General features: G+C 44.9%; 1 protein-coding gene across 1 annotated transcript; it reads left to right on the plus strand.

The window, feature by feature from the left end:
- The first annotated feature begins 17,154 nt into the window (after positions 1-17,154).
- GPR6 (G protein-coupled receptor 6) lies at positions 17,155-19,122 on the plus strand. The gene is made up of 2 exons (XM_047734604.1): positions 17,155-17,289; positions 17,926-19,122. The coding sequence occupies exon 2, from the start codon at positions 17,945-17,947 to the stop codon at positions 19,031-19,033; it is 1,089 nt and encodes a 362-aa protein (XP_047590560.1). The 5' UTR covers positions 17,155-17,289; positions 17,926-17,944; the 3' UTR covers positions 19,034-19,122.
- Positions 19,123-19,691: the final 569 nt, after the last annotated feature.

The following is a 19,691-nucleotide window of genomic DNA, read 5'->3' on the forward strand; positions in this document are numbered from 1 at the left end:
CTGACCTTTTCCTCTTCTCTCCCTCTATTGTCTAGCCAAGCAGGCTTCATTGCTTTTCCTCAACATACCAGGAATTCCCTGCCTCAGGGCCTTTGCAATTACTGTTCTCTGAAACTTTTGTCTGTAATATAGCTGCTCCCTTTCTCACCTCTTGCATTTTTGCTAAAAAATTACTTTCTCACTGAAAAGGAAGCTAAGCACTATCTTGGCTTCTTCTCTGTTACATTTTTCTTCATAGAACTTATCATTTTACAGACCATGTAATTACCTATAAATTTGGTGTGTTGTCATCTTCCCTCACTAGAATATAAGAAATGGAGGGATTTTGCTGTTTTTTAAAAATATATCCCAAGCACTAGAATAGTACCTGGCACACAGTGGGCACTCAACATCGGATAGATTAATTAAGCAAGTAAGTAATGAGTTGAAATGAGATAAGATGCAATGAGATGCAGCAAGATGAAATGGAATGAGGGAAAGAGTTGGTCAAGGTCAACTTCCAGATTTTTAGCCTATAAAACATGGCAAAGTCTCTATAGACTGAGAATATCTTCAAATATACCTCAGAGAGCCATTCAGGGGTCATAGGATGTTACTGGCTCCAACAGCCACACTTGTGTGAACCCTCAGGTCACTGCTACTTCCCACAAACAGAACAATCTTGGCCTTCAGGTGCTCCCAGGAAATATCCCTAAGTAGCTGAGTTTCTTGTAGTTTCAGCTCTGAAGTATTTTTATATTAACAAATGTAATGGGAAGTTCTAAAACACATGCTGCATTCTCCAACCTCCTTAAAAAGTGCTTGAATTTACTTTTTTTCTTTTTTTTAAAGATTTTTTATTTACTTATTTGACAGACAGAGATCACAAGTAGGCAGAGAGGCAGGAATAGGTGGGGGAAGCAGGCTCCCCACTGAGCAGAGAGCCCGTGTGGGGCTCAATCCCAGGACCCTGGGATCACGACCTGAGCTGAAGGTAGAGGCTTTAACCCACTGAGCCACCCAGGCGCCCCTGAATTAACTTTCTCTTGACGCATTCTGGGTCATTCTCATGAGTGCGAGTGCTATGAGAGGAAGCGCTCCAGACAGTCTGCAGCTGGAGGGATGTTTGCTCCTGCAGTGAAGTCCCAGTTACGCTACTCACAGAGTTGGTGTCTGGTTATTAATTGTCTTTGCTATCAGGATGCCAGCTGTCCTTTCCGAACATGACCACAGACCCTTTCTTTGCTCTCTAAAATGCAGCCTCAAGGGCGCCTGGGTGGCTCACTGGGTTAAGCCGCTGCCTTCGGCTCAGGTCATGATCTCAGGGTCCTGGGATCGAGTCCCGCATCGGGCTCTCTGCTCGGCGGAGAGCCTGCTTCCTCCTCTCTCTCTCTCTCTCTCTCTGTCTCTCTCTGCCTGCCTCTCTGCCTACTTGTGATCTCTCTCTGTGAAATAAATAAATAAAATCTTTAAAAAAAATAAATAAAAAAAAAAATAAAATGCAGCCTCAAAATACAATTGACGCTTATCCTCATCATGAAGAAATGAAAAGTAGTTGCCGGTAAGAGATTTGGCCATGGTTAATGAGCAAGAACTGTTACACATAAAATGTGGAACATCAGTTGTCTCGATTCTTGATCGATGAGTTTGCCAGACAGCTGGTGTGTTACTGTACAACTCATAATTGAAATCAACTTTTGAGAAAGTCAGTGTTTGTTTCAGAAATGGGGGTGGGAAGGCAGGGAGGATGAGCCTCAGAATTATAGTATAATGACCCCTGCAGATATCTACATCCCAATTTCTGAACCTGGAAATATGTCACCTCCCATGGCAAAAGGGACTTTGAAGATGTGACTGAGGTTACGTTCTTAGAGACTGAGAGTATCTTGGATCATCCAGGTGGGCCCAATGTAATCACAAGAATCCTTGAAAGCAGAGAACCTTTCCTGATCATCATCAGTGGGAGATGTGACTACACAAGAAGGGGCAGAGGAATGGGAGACATGGCTGCTCTTGAAGACGGAAAGAGGGTCCAGGAGTCAAGAAATATAGGAGAGACTCTAGAAGCTGGTAAAGGCAACAACAACCATAGGAACAACAGGTTATCCTCTAGAGCCTCTAGAAAGGAATGTAATCCTGTTAACTCCTTGACTTTAGCCCAGTGAGATCCATGTGGGACTTAAAACCTACAGAACTTTGAGATAATAAATTTGTGAGGTTTTATGTCCCCACCCTGAAAAAAAAACAGGAAACATCATGAAAATAGAGCCCTGTTCTACCCCTATTGCCCCAGAACAAAGCCTATGCCAACATATGAAGGGCATATGGGACAAGTTGGACGGGCTACCAAGACATGTGGCCTGGTACCTAGAGATGGTCTGGAGTGACAGATGTTTTTAAATGATGGAATCTTTGAATGCTGAAGAAACTGGCCCAATTATCCTTCAGTCCCTCCAACTATTAGAAGACCACTTAACCAGAGAGTGTTCTATCAGTGATCCCCTTGGGCTTGGAAAGAGGCGATGTGCTTCCCCAGTCTTGCCTCATGGCCATGCATGTCCCCTTGGCAGAGCCAAATGTCCTTAGCAGACTGGTGGGTTTACATAGAGTGCATCTCAGCTTCCGTCGCTTCCTAGACAGAACTTGGTTGCTGAGCCCAAGCATAGCTCCAAGGTCAGGAGGCAGAAAGGGAATTGCTTTTGAAAAACAGGGAGCAAAGCTCACAGCAGTAACCAGGCTTCCCTTATACATAGGAAGGTAGATAACCATGATAACAACCAATCTTTATGGGATACTTAAAATGTGCCAAGCACAGGGCCAAGCATTTGCCATGCATTCCTTCCTTTAAGACAGTCTTCATGAATAAGACAAAATGGCACTTTCCAAGAGCATCCTGTCCTTAGAGTATTTATTTCAAAAACTGTCCAGATGCAGTGGTAAGCTATGATAAAATCCTTCCCTTTGGTACAGATGCAGTAATGATGATTCAACCCACTCCTGCCCTCCCTGTGCAGCTCACACGGGGCTTCCCACTAAAGCCAGGAAGATTTGTCAGCCCTCCCCTGTCACCAGCCCTGGACCATTCCTCATCTGGACTTTAACAGCTTCCTAAAATCTCCCCAGAGGAGAATGTCTGCAGGCTGCAGGTTTTCTCCTCATTCACTCCCTGTATATTTGCTGAGCCAGGAGCTTGTTTCAGGCCCTGTACTTGGTGCTTGGAATACATTAGGCAATGATGCATTGATCCCTGCCCTCAAATAACTTATATTCTAGTGGGGAGGGGGTGCCAATAAACAATAACATAATAATTAAATTATATAGTACGCTAAAAGTTGAAAAAGGACCACGGGGAAAGGGTAGAGCAGGAAAAGGTAGGAAAGGGGAAAGTAAAGGATGGGAATACAAGTTGCAATTTTAAATAGAGTAGTCACAGCGGGCCTCATGGAGGAGGTGACTCTGAGCAGACTTGAAGGAAATGAGGGAGTTAGCCATGCTATCTATGGGAATAGCATTCAGGCAAAGGGAATGACCAGCGCAAGGGCTCTGTGTTGGGAGTATGTCTAGTGTGTTGGAGGTGGAACAAGACTAATAAGGTTGAAGTGGGGTTAGGACAAAGGAAAACAGTAGCTGTGTTCAGAGAGGGAAGAGGGACAGCCAGCCATTTGGGCACATATGGCCACTGTTGGGCCTCGAAGGTAAGAATCACTGAGACTTTGGAGTAGAGGAGGGGCAGAATCTAATTCTCATCTTAAAAGCTTTACTCTGTCAGGAATAGAATGAACTTGGTCAGCGTTGAGAATAGAATGGTCAGAGTTAGCCTTGGAGGAGGTGAGACATGGTCACTTTCTGGTTCTCTTCGGAAGTAGAGCCCAAAGGACGTCCCAGTGGATTCTCTTATCACCTGTGAGAGCCGAGAGAGATTTCTCTACAGGTCCATGTTTCTCTCTATGCTACCAGTCAACACTTTAAATACTTTCCACAAGGAAAGAGAGTTTTCTTCACTTCATGAGAATTTTCCTAATAAGATGAACAGCAGCTTCACGCCAAGATGCTGGGCTATTGGCCATGTGTACTCATGAGCTAAGCCTCTCAGAACAGGTGTCAAGCCTGTGCCTCCATAACACCCTGTAACACCTCCATAACACCCCACCTGGCTCCTGTGGGGTCCATGTTGCAAGTGTGCAGGGGGGAGGTGTAGTTAAGAGCATGGAGCACTAGGTGTGGTGCAAAAATACTGAATACTGTTACGCTGAAAAAATAAAAAATTAAAAAAAAAAAGAGTAGAGTTCTAAATCCAAACTGCCTGCTTTCAAACCCCAACATGAACAATTACTACTTACGTAACCTTGAAGTAGGGACTTTCAACCCCAGTTTAAAATATGGGTAACACTATTTCTCATAGGGTTACGTGCATAATGGTCCATGCTAATGATCCCATGTTTGCAGTCTGGAGACATCCCTATAAGGGGCTCGACCTCACAACCCTGATATCATGACCTGAGTGGAAATCAAGAGTTGGCCACTTAATTGACTGAGTCACCCAGCAGCCTCATGAGATGATGGAGCCTTTTTGGGGATATAGTGGTAATGTGTGGGAGGCTGAAGAATGTTATTCACACCAAACATGTGAGAATAGCCAAAATATCAACACTATGTTTCAGTGACATCTGCTTTTCTTCATCTGATAGCTCCCTTTTATTTTGTTATATTAAGTATTCCTTATGTTTCAAGATAACTTTCCTTTCACAGTGTAAACAAATGTCTGGAAAAAATTAATTTTCAAAAAAAAATGACTTTAGTCATTTGGAGCACCAAAAGCAAAAGTACCAGCTGCACTGAAGCCAACTTAAAATGAAATTGCTGGTATTTGCCTACAGTTTAGATAAGTAAACATAATGGAAACAGTGTGTTATTATTAGGAATGAATGGGGACACCTCTGATCTAGAAGCGTACTGGGGGAAAGGGTTGGGGGTTGCGTTCTCCTGTTCTTCCATATCACTGATTCCGGCATAGCTTCCGAATCAACTGTAACCTTCCTTAGGACCCAGGAACGCCAGCTGCCTCCTCTGTCCCAGTTATATAACACAGCACTGCACACGTGTGTGTGCAAGCATGTGATCACACACTGCAAACACACACCTACATAATATGCATGCACACACACACAACCAACGTGACGCAAGTGTGCAGTACACATCCCCATAGGCACACACCCTTGGATAACACACAGGCTCAAAAAATGCATGCTCACGAAACATGCATACACACACGCAGACACCTCTTAAACATGTCACCTATGTGACAACAGCACATGAGCCCTATATACCCAGATGTATAGCATGTGTAACACACAGCTGCACCACACACACACACACACACACACACACACACACACACACACACACACAGACTTCTCTTGGTTCTCATAAGCCCCAGTCTCAACATCTTGATAGAAGCAGCTCACTTGGGCAGGAAAAGGGCCACCTAGACCACCTTAACTTTGGTTTTGCCACAACTTACAGTGTGTTCAGTAATATAAAAGGCTACTACAAATATCCCCAAATTATCACAGTGGAGTCCCATCAATATCTTATTCCCAGCATGGTTGTGAAGCCTTTTGAATTAAAATTAAGACACCGTGGACAAGGGATGGGACAATGTGTCCTTTCTATAAAAACTGAACCCAGTGGGGCGCCTGGGTGGCTCAGCTGGTTAAGCCTCTGCCTTCGGCTCAGGTCATGATCCCAGGGTCCTGGGATCGAACCCCACATCGAGCCCCACATCGGGCTCTCTGCTCAGCGGGGAGCCTGCTTCCCCCTCTCTCTCTGCCTGCTGCTCTGCCTACTTGTGCTCTCTGTCTGTCAAATAGATAAATAAAATCTTAAAAAAAAAAACTGAAATGAAACAAGATGGGATTGGGAGGGAGACAAACCATAAGTGACTCTTAATCTCACAAAACAAACTGAGGGTTGAGGGGGAGGGGGGTTGGGAGAGGGGTGGGATTATGGACACTGGGGAGGGTATGTGCTATGGTGAGTGCTGTGAAGTGTGTAAACCTGGTGATTCACAGACCTGTACCCCTGGGGATAAAAATATATTATATGTTTATAAAAAATAAAATTAATAAAAATTAAAAAAAAAAAAAAACTGAACACAGTGTTAAGTGCTGACCTGACACAGTTGTTTGAGTGGAGTGTGAGAACAGGTATGAGTGAAACTTGGGACAAATGGTTTCAATAAAAAATTTTGCAGCAAGAGAAATCATTTCATGTACAAGACCTGGACACAAATTCTCAATATACCCCTATGTATTTATGATTTAAAAAATAACAAATGTATTATCTGTGTTTTTATCAATCTGTCAAGTGACAGAAAAGTCAAATTAGTGACTTGAGCAAAACAGAAGAGGAAAAATTGTTCTGTCTCATGTGGGTATAGAGTGTCTGGAGCTAGTATAGTAACTCCATGATCATCAAGGACTCAGGCTGCTTGTCTCCTGTTCCTCCAACACCTTCAGCTTCAGGACCCAAGAGAGCTGCTCCACCTCCAGCCATCATGCTCAAATTCCAGCAAGCAAGAAAGAAGAAGGAGAAGGGCAAACCCCTTCCTTTCAGGAACACTTTCTGGATGGCGCCATACAACACATCCATTTGTATCTCACTGGTCAGAACAATTAAATGACCACACCTTGCTAAAAGGGATGCCTAGAAATACGGTTTTTATTCTAACAATCAGCTAGAATTGGAGGTTCCGTTACTATAAAATAAAAAGGGAATAGATACTGGGAAATAGCTATTGGTTTCTGCCAATGCACTAAAAAGGACACATTATTTTAAAAGATATATATAGCCTCCACTCAGAGGTGACCACTGTTAACATTTGATGTGTGGTATATATATATATATATATATATATATATATATATATATATATATATACATATACATATATATAATTTCTTTTACAAAACTGAGTCCACAGTGTATACTGTGGGGTTTTTTGCTGTTGTTGTTGTTGTTGTTATTTTCATTTTAGGAATGTCTCTTTATTGTTATATGTAGATATTTATCCTTTTTTAAAAAGTTCAAAAGAAAAATCTAATTAACCCACCTCCACCTAAGAAAATAAGCATGTTATAAGTGTCATTCAAATCAATTATTCCTGCTGGAAGCATCATTCAGTTTGGGGTACAGGGTAGGCATGTAATTCTACATCAAGTAAAAAGGCGGGAGGATGTGAGAACCTACGAGAGGGCCGGGTCTCTGGCTGGAGGAACCCCTCGGGCCCGTGACACCCTGAGAACTCAGGCAGAAAGAGGACTCTGGGTGAGGATTGTCCCCTGTGTACACGGAAGGATGGCCGGAGGGAGGGGAAGAGGGCAGAGCCCCGCAGGCTTCCTCCTCTCCCCCCAGACCCTCCAGTGCTGCTGGCTGGATTATTGAACTCATGATGTTTTGGGAAAATTATTTTATGGATTCAGCTGTTTATGATACTTAGGGCTTTATTCCCTTAGCAACCTCTCCCAGGTTTTAGAAACCTTCTCAAAAGATCAGAGGATTGCATTTCAGATAAGCCTCCAGAATGGAGAGTTATCTTAACTCAATCCAGAAGTATCCGTTCCCACTTGCTCTCATGGACTGGGCCTGATTTATTTGCTTGGTCTCCACAAGTGTGTCACAGAAAAGCAGGCACTTTCTGCTCTCCACTCCCCACTGTCTTCCTGAAGCATCAGTTCAAATCATCTCTACGCTCAGAATCTGCCCCGAGTCTCTGTTTCCTCTTGCACGAAATCCAAATTCCTCCCCTTGACCTAGGGGACCCTCCAAAATTTGCTCACTGCCCCTAACTGATTCCCTTGTCCCCAGATCACACATTACATGGACCACGCTTCAGCTCCCCCTTCTAGAGCCAAAATGTTCTCTAAGGAAGTGAGACTTTGGGAACCAAATGGGTCCCCCCTTAGAAGCTGTGTAGCAGTGAATTTTCCCTATGCCCCCTGAACGTCTTCTCTTCATGTGTTAAGTGGGAGTGATAAGCAACGGTCCCACAGGGCCATGGGTGGGTAAAATGATGTGCCTGGCCCATGGCCCATGGCCCATGGCAAGGGTCTAAGTGAATATGATTCCTCTTCCCCTCCTCTTCTCCTGTAATTACTTCCTTCTCTTTAGGGCTTCTTTTCTGTTCAGAGTTTCCAGTGGGTTGTGTTCCAACCAGATGCCCACCTTTACCAAGGCTAGTCTCTACTGTGCTCCCACTGGGCTGGGCTCTTTAATTACCCAGAGCCTACTGGCCTCCCTTGTAGCTGAGGCACTAATCTCTGACCTCCCTGAGGAGCTCTGTGCCATAATTTAAGAGCCATGGTCTCCCAGGCCTGCCCAAAGTCTCTGCTGTCCTCACGTGCCTATACCTTCCTTGGGTATACATACCGACCTTGGCCAGAGAGTTGGGCTTTTGATACTCAGAGGAGACTGCAGCTTCCGTAGGGTCCAGCCCCTCCTGGGAACTTTTGTCTCCCCAGAAGATCTCTGTCTTCTCTTTTCTCCAATAAATGTCAGAAAACTCTACTCTGAAGTCATGTTATGCCTTTCTTAGGTTACATACTGAAATATATGTTATCTTTTTTAAAAAAAACTTTGAACAATCAAAAGTAAAGGGGAAAAAAGGGAAAATTTTCCTCAAGTTTGACATGCAAAAGATTAATATCTACAGTAGACTTGATCAGGTATATAGGACCAGCTTTAAGTCCTAACAGACAGAGGTTAACAACAGATCATTCAAATAAGAGAAAATTCGAGTTGCTTAGAGAAAGAGAGACAAATGGTCTAACTTAGTGGAAATCATATAAATATAATTTAAATCATTAATGAGATACCATTATACCCTTTGAGCTGAAAGAACATTTTAAAATAATAAAACCCAGTGCTATAAAAGCTGCAGAGAAACTTGTATACTCACAGAGTGCTATTGGCATTCTAAATTATTATAGTCATTTTGAAAAGCAATTTGGCCGTGCATTTCAAGAGCCATGAAAATGTGTCTGCCCTTTGGCTGACAATTTTCATGTTGAGATAATCAAATCAAATAAAAATAATTATGCTCATGAAAGTAATCTTTGCAGAGTTATCTACGATAGCAAACATATAAACAATCTAAACGTCTAACTGCAGGAAAATGATAAATTAAATGCCACTCTGTGTCTTCAATGTAATATTGTATAGCTATCAAAATGATAACCGTAAAGACCCTTTCCACTTACCATCCATTAGCTGGGGTCCTCCTCCTCAAATTTCACAAAGAATTAGAAGGCAATGTCTTGAGTTTGTGGCTCCCCACTTAAAATTCCTGTGTGTGGCTCCATCTGGACCCCTCGTCATTCCTGCCCCTCCACCTTTCTTCCAGACCCTGTGTGTCTTTGTTCCCCTCCATCTCACACCCTCAAATAGCTACTCTCTCTGAAATCAACTTTGGCCACTCAGCTCTCTCTTTTCTCTTCAAATTTTTAAGGAAAATCTCACTCTTGGACCTACATCTCTATCTAGCTAGGGCCCTATTACTCTCCTCCCCCCGGAGCCAAACTGCACTCTTTTTTTTTTTTTTTTTTTAATTTCTTTTCAGTGTAACAGTATTCATTGGTTTTGCACCGCACCCAGTGCTCCATACAATCCGTGCCCTAATACCCACCACCTGGTTCCCCCAACCTTCCACCCCCCACCACTTCAAAACCCTCAGATTGTTTTCCAGTGTCCATAGTCTCTCATGGTTCACCTCCCCTTCCAATTTCCATCAACTCCCTTCTCCTCTCCATCTCCCCTTGTCCTCCATGACATTTGTTATGCTCCACAAATAAGTGAAACCATATGATAATTGACTCTCTCTGCTTGACTTATTTCACTGAGCATAATCTCTTCCAGTCCCATCCGTGTTGCTACAAAAGTTGGGTATTCATCCTTTCTGATGGAGGCATAATACTCCATAGTGTATACGGACCACATCTTCCTTATCCATCCGTCTGTTGAAGGGCATCTTGGTTCTTTCCACAGTTTGGCGACCGTGGCCATTGCTGCTATAAACATTGGGGTACAGATGGCCCTACTTTTCACTACATCTGCACTCTTCTTTCTCACCTTTCATTTACAGCCCATTCACTCCAGCCGTGCTGCCCCCCAGTTCCTGCACCTTCAGTGAAGTCACCAGTAACCTTCTGGAAAGTGTTCAGCTAACACCTTTTTCTTCCCTGACCTCTCAGGATATAATTTGACTCTCTTCCTCCCGAAACTCACTCTTCCTTTGATTTCCACACCCACTCTCTATTCTCTGACCGAGGCTGAGTTTCCGTGATACGTCCTTCTTCTCGGATGGCTCTTCTCAGTTTGCTCCCTGGTGACCTCTTCATCTCCCCATCAGTAAAGGGTGTATTCCCCAAGGGACTGTCTCTAGTCTTCTTTGCTTAGGCTTATCAACTCCCTTCAGTTGGAGTCAGAAGAATGGGGTTCAAATTCTGACTCTCACTTTCCAACCATATGGCAAAGTTACTTCACCTCCAATCCTCAGCATCTCTTCTGTAAAATGAGAAGTACAATAGGATCCACCCCATAGAGTACCATAGTAAATGGTACAAATTCAATGAATGGTATTATTGTTATTATTATTTTAAAGATTTTATTTATTTATTTATTTGACACAGAGAGAGATCACAAGTAGGCAGAGAGGCAGACAGAGAGAGGGGGAAGCAGGCTCCCTGATGAGCAGAGAGCCCGATGTGGGGCTGGATCCCAGGACCCTGAGATCATGACCTGAGCCGAAGGCAGAGGCTTAACCCACTGAGCCACCCAGGTGACCCTTATTATTATTATTATATAGTATCTTAACCTATGTTTCCAATCTACACCCCCTGCTGAGTTTTAGAACAACCCGTCTATTCATCTTTACTAGAGATTTGCACCTGGTTGTCCCACCTCAAACTCAGTATGTTCACAATTGCCACACTGCCTCTCTCCAGGTCCACTTCTGTCCACACCTAAAGACTGGTAGTCATTCTTGATACCTTCACTCCCTTTATCTGTGTCTGTCTACCTCCCCACCCACTCCCAGGCATGTCCCATAAAATACTCCAGGTAGAATTCTCCAAGTTCACTTCCTAATTACCAGAATGGGGAAATGCTAAAATGGTGAATGTTGAAAATTTGAAGTCTTAGAGGAGGGTAGAACTAAACATGGAAGGAGCTGGGTTTCTGGACTGAATATGCGAAAGGCTGTCTGCCCACCAAAAAACTTCTTTTGAATTTCATGTGAGTAAGAAACAACCTTCTAGTATGTTATGTCACCAAGATCTGGAGAAGTATCTTTCACAGCATCTAGATTTGCTTTAATTAATATAATACCAAAAACATGCAATGGATCCATCAACTCCTCCAATCTCCTCCATCAGTCCCCCCGACAGGCCCCCAGAATCTCCTATATAGATCCCTACAGCAGCCTCCCCACAGGTTTGCCTGACTCCACTTTTACCCTTCTCTACTCCATTCATCATACAGTTGTTGGTAGGTAAGAGAGATCCAATCTGATGATATCAATCACCCTTGCTTAAGAAAATCTGCCACAGGCTCTTCATCACCTTCAGGATAAAATCCAACTCCTGCTATGGCATAGGAGGCCAAGCCCTTCATGAATTGGTTCCAACTATCTGGTGTATCTCTTGCTCTTTTGTCTGACACACCAGCCACAATTAACTACCCACAGTCCAGTGGCTTGTGCCAAGTGCCTTTGACTTCATGCCTCTGCACCTACAGCTCCCTCTGCCTGGAACACTTTGACGTCTTCCTAATCTAAATGCTACTCGTCCTTCAAAATTCAGCTCAGGCATCATCACCTCGGAGAGGCCTTTTCTGACTCCTCCAGGTGGGGTGAGAATCTCCTCCTGAGTGTCCCCTTTACTCCACACTGTTTTTATAGGATCTATTTACTTGTTTCTGAGAATAGGCACTTATTTTGGTATCTTCATTTTCTGGCACAATGTCTATAATGTAGTAGCTGCTCAGTATATGTTTATTGAGTGAATGAGTAAACAAAAGTAACTATAAAATAACTATAATGTAACATATAAAAATATTTATAGCATACTCTTTATTATGAAGTGAAGATTTAAATTGTGCCCTATATACATAGTATATGCATTATATGTAAGCTATGTATGTATGTGGTAAATTCTGAAAAGTCACTCATTAGATGTTTATTGAGTATCTACTCTGTACCAGATAGATTATACTGATGGAAAAATTCATTGGAACTGGTTCAACCCTCAAGAAGTTATGATCTGGGGTGGGGGGAGGCAATCCTAGTTCCTGATGGGAATGTGGGTGAAAGTTTATCTTTCAAAATTCCCTTTAATTTTTTTAACAATACATTTAAAAAGGAACTTACAAGGCAGCCAACGTCATCTATAAACAGCTGTTCATAGTAATACTGAAGTTATAAAATACAAACTCTATCATTTTGAATACATCTATTTCAAGTAAAGCCTTTTAGAGTTTTGGAGTCTACATACCTTTGTGTAGATTGAATCAATATTTGTTTGCTTTCTCATAATATTGCTGATATCTTATACGTACCTCTGGTGTCCTGTGTGCCCTTGAACAACTCACTTCAGGCCTCTGAACTTCAGTTGCCCCAGCTGCAAGGTAAATAACCCCCAAATCCATGTAATTGTTTTAAAGAACGAAATGAGATAAAGAGTATGAACCTGCTTTGTGATGTCCAAAGCACCTCGAAAATGTAGGGCACGGCAGAGAAGATTTCTTCTGTGTTACTTCTCAAAAATACCAGTAGAGCCAACTTCGTCATTCTCATGCTCAAAAAGTCAGTACTAATCTAGTCTAACTGAATCTAACTTGTAACATTATGCATATCCCCATGAAACTCCATGAAAGTTATTTTTGCTCTCTATGAAAAAGGACATAATGTCTTTAAATGCTACTATTTTTCCTAATTTGTTTCCCATGCAAAAAAAAAAAAAAATGTTGCTCACCACTGAATTAAATAAAAAATTTCAACTGCCCTGCCCAATGTTCTACATCTTGTGGACATGTAATGATAATAATAGTGGTCTTCTCCTTTTCTAAATTTGGTGGGAACATCAGGTTATGCTGACCTCCCAGAATAACAGTCCTTGGAGTAAAGGCTACTCACCTGGCATGAAGTAGGAATACCCCTAATGTGTTTGGGCATACAGAAGCAGTAGGTAGGTACCTTGGGCATCATGGCACATGTCCATTGTCTGAGGGGGAGAGGAAACCCTGAAGATGGTGAGAGCAGAGAAATGGAGATATTTTGAGTATCATTCATCTGCCTCAGCATGTGTTCCCAAAAGATTACACTCCATCCAATATGCTGGACCTGGACAAACGATATCGGCTGTTCAATGGTCCTTTGTGATTGCTGCCTCTTTCAGCAACAATCTTTCGTAATAACAGCTTCATATGTCTCACTAAACACATGCTCTCTTCCTGAGCTGTCAGCAAAAGTATCTGTGTACCACCAAATAGACTTAGACTTTCCAGTATAAAACTAGACTGCTTGCCTCTAAGAACATAGATCGAGTGTGTGTGTGTGTGTGTGTGTGTGTGTGTGTGTAGGGGTGTCTACAGATGCTCAGAGACATGGGCCAGAATTGCTAGCATGGGTCTTTCCAACCTAGTTTTATAAGGGTTAGACAGCTTGACTGACTGCAGCTCTAACTTTGTAAAACAGAATTGGCTTGCAAAAATCTGGGCCAGGAGAGGGCACACCTGGGAAATGGCTGTGAACTCAGAACTAGGAAGGAGGCAGATGCTGAGGTATCTCGAGAGTATTCTGTACCTCTACAGAAAAATAGAGGGTCCAGGGCAACCATAGTTTAGATATCCCCGATGGGAGCCACTGAGTTCTTCAGAGCCCACAGGAAACCAAGTGTCAGCAATCATCCTGGGCCATAATGGAGGTTCTTGTGGGTGTGGAAAACTAAAGGGTGGTGGAGGAGATCTGGTTAGCGCCTTAAATCTGAAATTAAACTAAGTGACTGGATTTTGCTAAAATTCCTTTGTTGTGATTATTCCAAACTCCAGTTCACCACTTCAGTTGCATGCTAAGCTGATAAGGAAGGAGATTGTACAATTGCTGAGACAAGTGTTCTCAACCCTGGCTTTCTATTAGCTTCTTCAGAAAATCTGATGCTCAATCCTCATTCCAGACCAAATGAATCAGACTCTTTGGGTGAGGGATCCAAGAAGGAATAGTTTTTAAAAGCTCTTCAGGTAATTCTAATGCACAGCCAGTGTTGCAAACCACTGGCTTAGGCTGAAATGGGCAAAAGTTACCCAGGAGAGCCAGAGAAAGAGTTGTGATTGAGAGGATATAATTTCTGGGCATAACCTCAGACAAGGAAAGCATTCTCATGTTAGTGCTTAGATAATGCTAGAATAGAAAGGCACCAGAGGATATGATGGGCATGCACCAGAGTTGGCAATGATGAGTGACTACAAGCCAGAAACCAAATTTTGCTTGCCCCAAAACATAACCAGAAACCAGACAAGCTGGTAGATGAATGATACTTTTCATCAATGATCAATGATCACAGAACAGAAACTCACTCAAGGTAGCTCAAGATTAGGAAGGTTTGTAGTCAAGATACAAATGGCAATTTCAAGGCATCCAGGGACCCAGGCTCCCAGAGTCAGGAATAAGACACTCAGCGACTACAGTCACCCCCTCCATCTCTCAGTCATTTGATCTTCATCTCTGTTCTTCTACACATCTGCTTTTTTCTTTCATTGCACCTGGCTTCCTCTGATTACTCATTTCACACAAGGCTCAACAGGAGTGCTCCAACACTAACTTTTGATGATCTTTTATATCCAGAGTCAACACTGACTGACCCTTGTCACAAGTGTCTTAATTCAAATTTTCAAGAAGAATCTGGTCACCAGCTCAACAGAGAATAGCTGGCTGGTCTTATCTAGCCTTGGGTCCAGTGTTGATCTCCTCCAAAAGCTGGGCTGGGAGTGGAAAATGCTCACAGGCTGAACATTTTAGAAGACCACTGGAGGGGCAAATACTTATGAGGAGCTGTTGGCAGAGTAGATAATGAAGTACCTGTAATATTTATTTATAACCATAACACACCTTTCTTCTTTCCCATCTTCTGCCTCCCAGGAAGGAGGGGAGATAAGAAGGAGCTTGAAATAAGGTGTTCTGTCTACTTTCAAGGTTCAGCCTAGCAACTGAGAGAGGTAACCACAAACTGGCATGACGAAAAGACAGTCTACGAACCCTCCACCAGCATTTATGTACATAATTCTACATATGCTATCTTCCTCTTAAGACCACCAAAACATTCACTCTTAGCAATGGTGAAAGCCTCAAGGTGTTCAAGGTGAATCTCACACTTTCGACTGCATTGTGTGTAAAAATGTAACACATACAGACATTAAGAAGGATTCTCCTCCTCTTGGGCCTTTAACTGATTGGAAATTTTGTAATTAACGTGTTGTTATAGTGCTTTGGCAGTACATTTGACAGCTCTGAAACAACATTTTTGGCTTTTACATCAGAATCTTTTACTGAAACTCTTTTCAGAAACTTGGAACTTCAGTCAGTTTGGGGATTCATGAAAATGGTAGTTGGAGAATTTTATAAACCTCCCAAATAGAAAAAATGTGTATAAACTCATTCTATGGTCCAATGTTGGCTATCGCAGCCAAGAATTAAATGGTCCTATAGTTGTCTTTCTTTCCTCTAGTTAAGTTCAGCTGCATTGAGGCAAGGTGTCCAGAAGGAGCCTGGACTTGGGGGTTATGTTTAAAGAGAAAAAACCAGAGTAAAAATCTACCTCCCACACCAGCCTGTACACAGTTTGAGTTTTGTTTTGTTTGTTTTGATTTTTCTTTGTAGAGCCCATGGGGCTAGAGGTGAAGTGAAGCCAGGAAAGGGAAGAGGGAAAAGCAGGGGAAGCACCGATAGCAAATATTGTCTATTTTCACTTTTGCCCAGAGCCTGTGGTCCCTGAAAGTCATGGCTGTGAACTTGGTATTATGCCACCATGCCACCGTGCAATCATTATTTTAGAGCTTTCGAAGAGGTCAATTATTTCAGCTTTTGCCCAATTACAACTATTGGAGATTCTGACTGATTGAATAAAAGAAGAAGTCTACTACTTGTATTTTACTGACAAAACAAAACATCTTTAAACCAAAAGAATGATTTATCTGGGCTGAAAATAAAACTCCTGCCTACTGAAGTCTGGTGCAGCTGAGTTATCACTATTTTCATCCTGTAATTTGTTTTATAGGGTACTAATTAACAGGGCAAAGTCTGTTGCCAGGAAAGTAAATCACATTTTGCTGTTTTCTTCTTTTCTGAAAAGACACAGACCTGATATTTAATTGAAGAGTGGGTTCCAAAGGCACTATCCACACCGAAACTGGGAAACACTGAGCTGGGAAATCATGGTAAAACCTGATGTGTAGAGTTCCAGAAAGACCTTGGGGAGGGAGAGGAAGGAATGGAGGGAAAGAGAGAGGAATTGCACAGGTAACTTCCAAAAAGACTGTTTTCCTCAAATGGCCCATCTTTTCCTTGTTTATTCAACTCTACATTTCTCCTCTGGCTCTACTCGACTGACACCCACCACAAACATCCTCTCAAAAACTCATTTTCATTCATTCCTGCCCGCATCAGAGTACTGTATCTTTTTTAAAGGTAGCACCTGTGTGGTCTGACGTCTCTGCCCTAATCTCCTCCTTCTCCGGACGTAAACACCCACCTGAGCCTCTCAGTGACCTTTGACCGTGGGTTGAGCGGTCACACCTGACTCCTCCCCTCCCAGCTCACCCTCCTCAAAGACTTCATTCTTCTCTCTCTCTCTCCTCGTTCCCTTATCCCACTCCTGGACGTTTTGGACTGGAAGTGGCCGCTCCGGCTTCTGCTCCCTCCTTGAACCCTCTGAGACATACTTTGGGGGAGGAGGGGTGGGGTGGGGGGTTAGTGATGGGCGGTGAAACAGAGTGAGTGCCGCCTCGCACCCAGGAGCCGGGAGCCTGACGTCACCGCGCCCTGCCTGTCAGTCTCCAGCGGGCGCGCTGCTCGTAGCCGCCTTTTCTGCCTCTGACTGTCTCACTCTCGGCGGCGCCAGCACAGCCACAGGAGCCCGGCGCTCTGCTCCGCGCGGGCCCTGTCGCGCCGCAGGCATAGGCTCAGTCCGCGCGCGCGGGGAGCGCAGCCTGGCGCCCCGCTGCAGCGCTCATGATCAGCGACTTCCTGAAGCCCTGACTCCCCAGGTGAGCAGCCCGGCTCCCGCGACGAACTTTGAGGGTGTGGAGTAGGGAAGGGGTGAAGGATGGCCAGGGGATGAGTCCTTAAAGCCGGAGAAATGGGGGCACGCTTGGCTCCACATCCTCCGGGCACACAGACACTCAACCTCCCTCCCCAAAACCCCTTTCCCAGGGATCTCTGTGGCCTTCAGGGCCCGCTGAACTCCGCGACATCAGAAACTTCGGTTTCAGCACCGCGGACAGCGACTCCGCCGCCCAGTTTAGGAGAAAGCCTAACCCGGCCGCCAGAGCCCAGGCGCGACTCCGCCAAGGCTGAGACCCCTAGCTCGGGGCAAACTGATGCGTGTGCAATCACAGGCACACTTACGGGACTGATCTTTGTGCAAGCGAGTGCATTCTGTCCGTGCACATGTCTGTGCAAAAACTCAGATCTATTTGTGGGGGCATTCGTGTGCATTTCCCTCACTCGCTCGCCCGGTCACTCAACAGGTATTTACTAATTTCAGGCTCTCGATACTGCTTCCTCGCTCTGCTCTGGCGTCCTGCGGTGGGATGAGCAATATAAGTCGGGCACCTGAGCACGGGAAGTTCCCGGGAGGCTCGAACCACACACCTGACGCTTGTTCTCCCTTTTCCAAGCAGGGTGCAGCGACAGGCCGCAATGAACGCGAGCGCCTCCTCGCTCAACGAGTCCCAGGTGGTGGCAGTGACCGCCGAGGGAGCGGCGGCGGCGGCCACAGCGGCAGGGGCGCGGGACAGCGGTGAATGGGGGCCCCCTGCAGCGGCGGCGCTGGGGGGCGGCGGCGCGGCTAACGTGTCCCTGGAGCTGTCTTCTCAGCTGCCGGCCGGGCCACCGGGGCTGCTGCTGTCGGCGGTGAATCCTTGGGACGTGCTCCTGTGCGTGTCGGGGACGGTGATCGCAGGCGAAAATGCTCTGGTAGTGGCTCTAATTGCGTCCACCCCCGCGCTGCGCACGCCTATGTTTGTGCTGGTGGGCAGCCTGGCCACGGCCGACCTGCTGGCGGGCTGCGGTCTCATCCTTCACTTCGTGTTCCAGTACGTGGTGCCCTCAGAGACGGTGAGCCTGCTCACGGTGGGCTTCCTCGTGGCTTCCTTCGCTGCCTCGGTCAGCAGCCTGCTGGCCATCACGGTGGACCGCTACCTGTCTCTCTACAACGCGCTCACCTACTACTCGCGCCGGACCCTGTTGGGCGTGCACATCCTGCTCGCCGCCACCTGGACGGTGTCCCTAGGCCTCGGGCTGCTGCCCGTGCTCGGCTGGAACTGCCTAGCAGAGCGCGCCACCTGCAGCGTGGTGAGCCCGCTGACGCGCAGCCACGTGGCGCTGCTCTCCGCGGCGTTCTTTGCGGTCTTCGGCATCATGCTGCACCTGTACGTGCGCATCTGCCAGGTGGTCTGGCGCCACGCGCACCAGATCGCGCTGCAGCAGCACTGCCTGGCGCCGCCCCACCTGGCAGCCACCAGAAAGGGTGTGGGCACGCTGGCCGTGGTACTGGGCACTTTTGGCGCCAGTTGGCTGCCCTTCGCCATCTATTGCGTGGTAGGCAGCCGCGAGGACCCGGCAGTCTATACCTACGCCACCCTGCTGCCCGCCACCTACAACTCCATGATCAATCCCATCATCTATGCCTTCCGCAACCAGGAGATTCAGCGTGCCCTGTGGCTCCTGTTCTGTGGCTGTTTCCAGTCCAAAGTGCCCTTCCGTTCCAGGTCCCCCAGTGAGGTCTGAAGGCTCCCTCCCTCCGTCCTCCTGCCAACACCACACTCACAACAAGCCACCCTTCAGTGAGCTTCTCGGTGCCTGCTGATGAACTCTGAGATCCCAGTGGTGTGATTCTGACTTTGGAAAGAAAGGAAGAGAGAATAAACATAACTACATCAAACTCACAAAAGACAAAGAGGCTCTTTGGCACTTTACATATACAGTGTATACATGTGTACATATATATACAAGTATTTGTATCTTCTGAAGGGGTTCAGGATGTGGGCTTTCCTGTTCTGTGAAAAAAACTAACAAAAGATGTGGTCGTGTACTCAAATTGTACATCACATTTGTCAAGTGAAGACATTATGATACTGCTTAATTATAGCACTTTATTTTTAGCTGCTGAACTGCCAAAACAGTGTTGCCATTTTTCAGGGGCAGGGGAAGAAGAGTAAAAGGTGTATTTTTGTTGTATGTGATAGTATATTTTGCTGCACATGCATCAGTAAATTATAACATATTTTGTACACAAATAAACACAAAATAAAAATGTAATTTGGGGCCTGTGACTACCGGATTACTATTTAAAAGCTGGAATATTGGTACATTTACTTAAAAAGTTTATTATATATCATCTCCCTCCTATGAAATCTTAATGTCAAAAACCATATGCATCTGCACA

Source organism: Lutra lutra, chromosome 6 (assembly GCF_902655055.1).
Source record: "Lutra lutra chromosome 6, mLutLut1.2, whole genome shotgun sequence".
Taxonomy (NCBI): Eukaryota; Metazoa; Chordata; class Mammalia; order Carnivora; family Mustelidae; genus Lutra; species Lutra lutra.

Bases quoted from the DNA above. Each gene is read 5' to 3' on its own strand.
- GPR6 (XM_047734604.1), top strand. From the start codon at position 17,945: ATGAACGCGAGCGCCTCCTCGCTCAACGAGTCCCAGGTGGTGGCAGTG.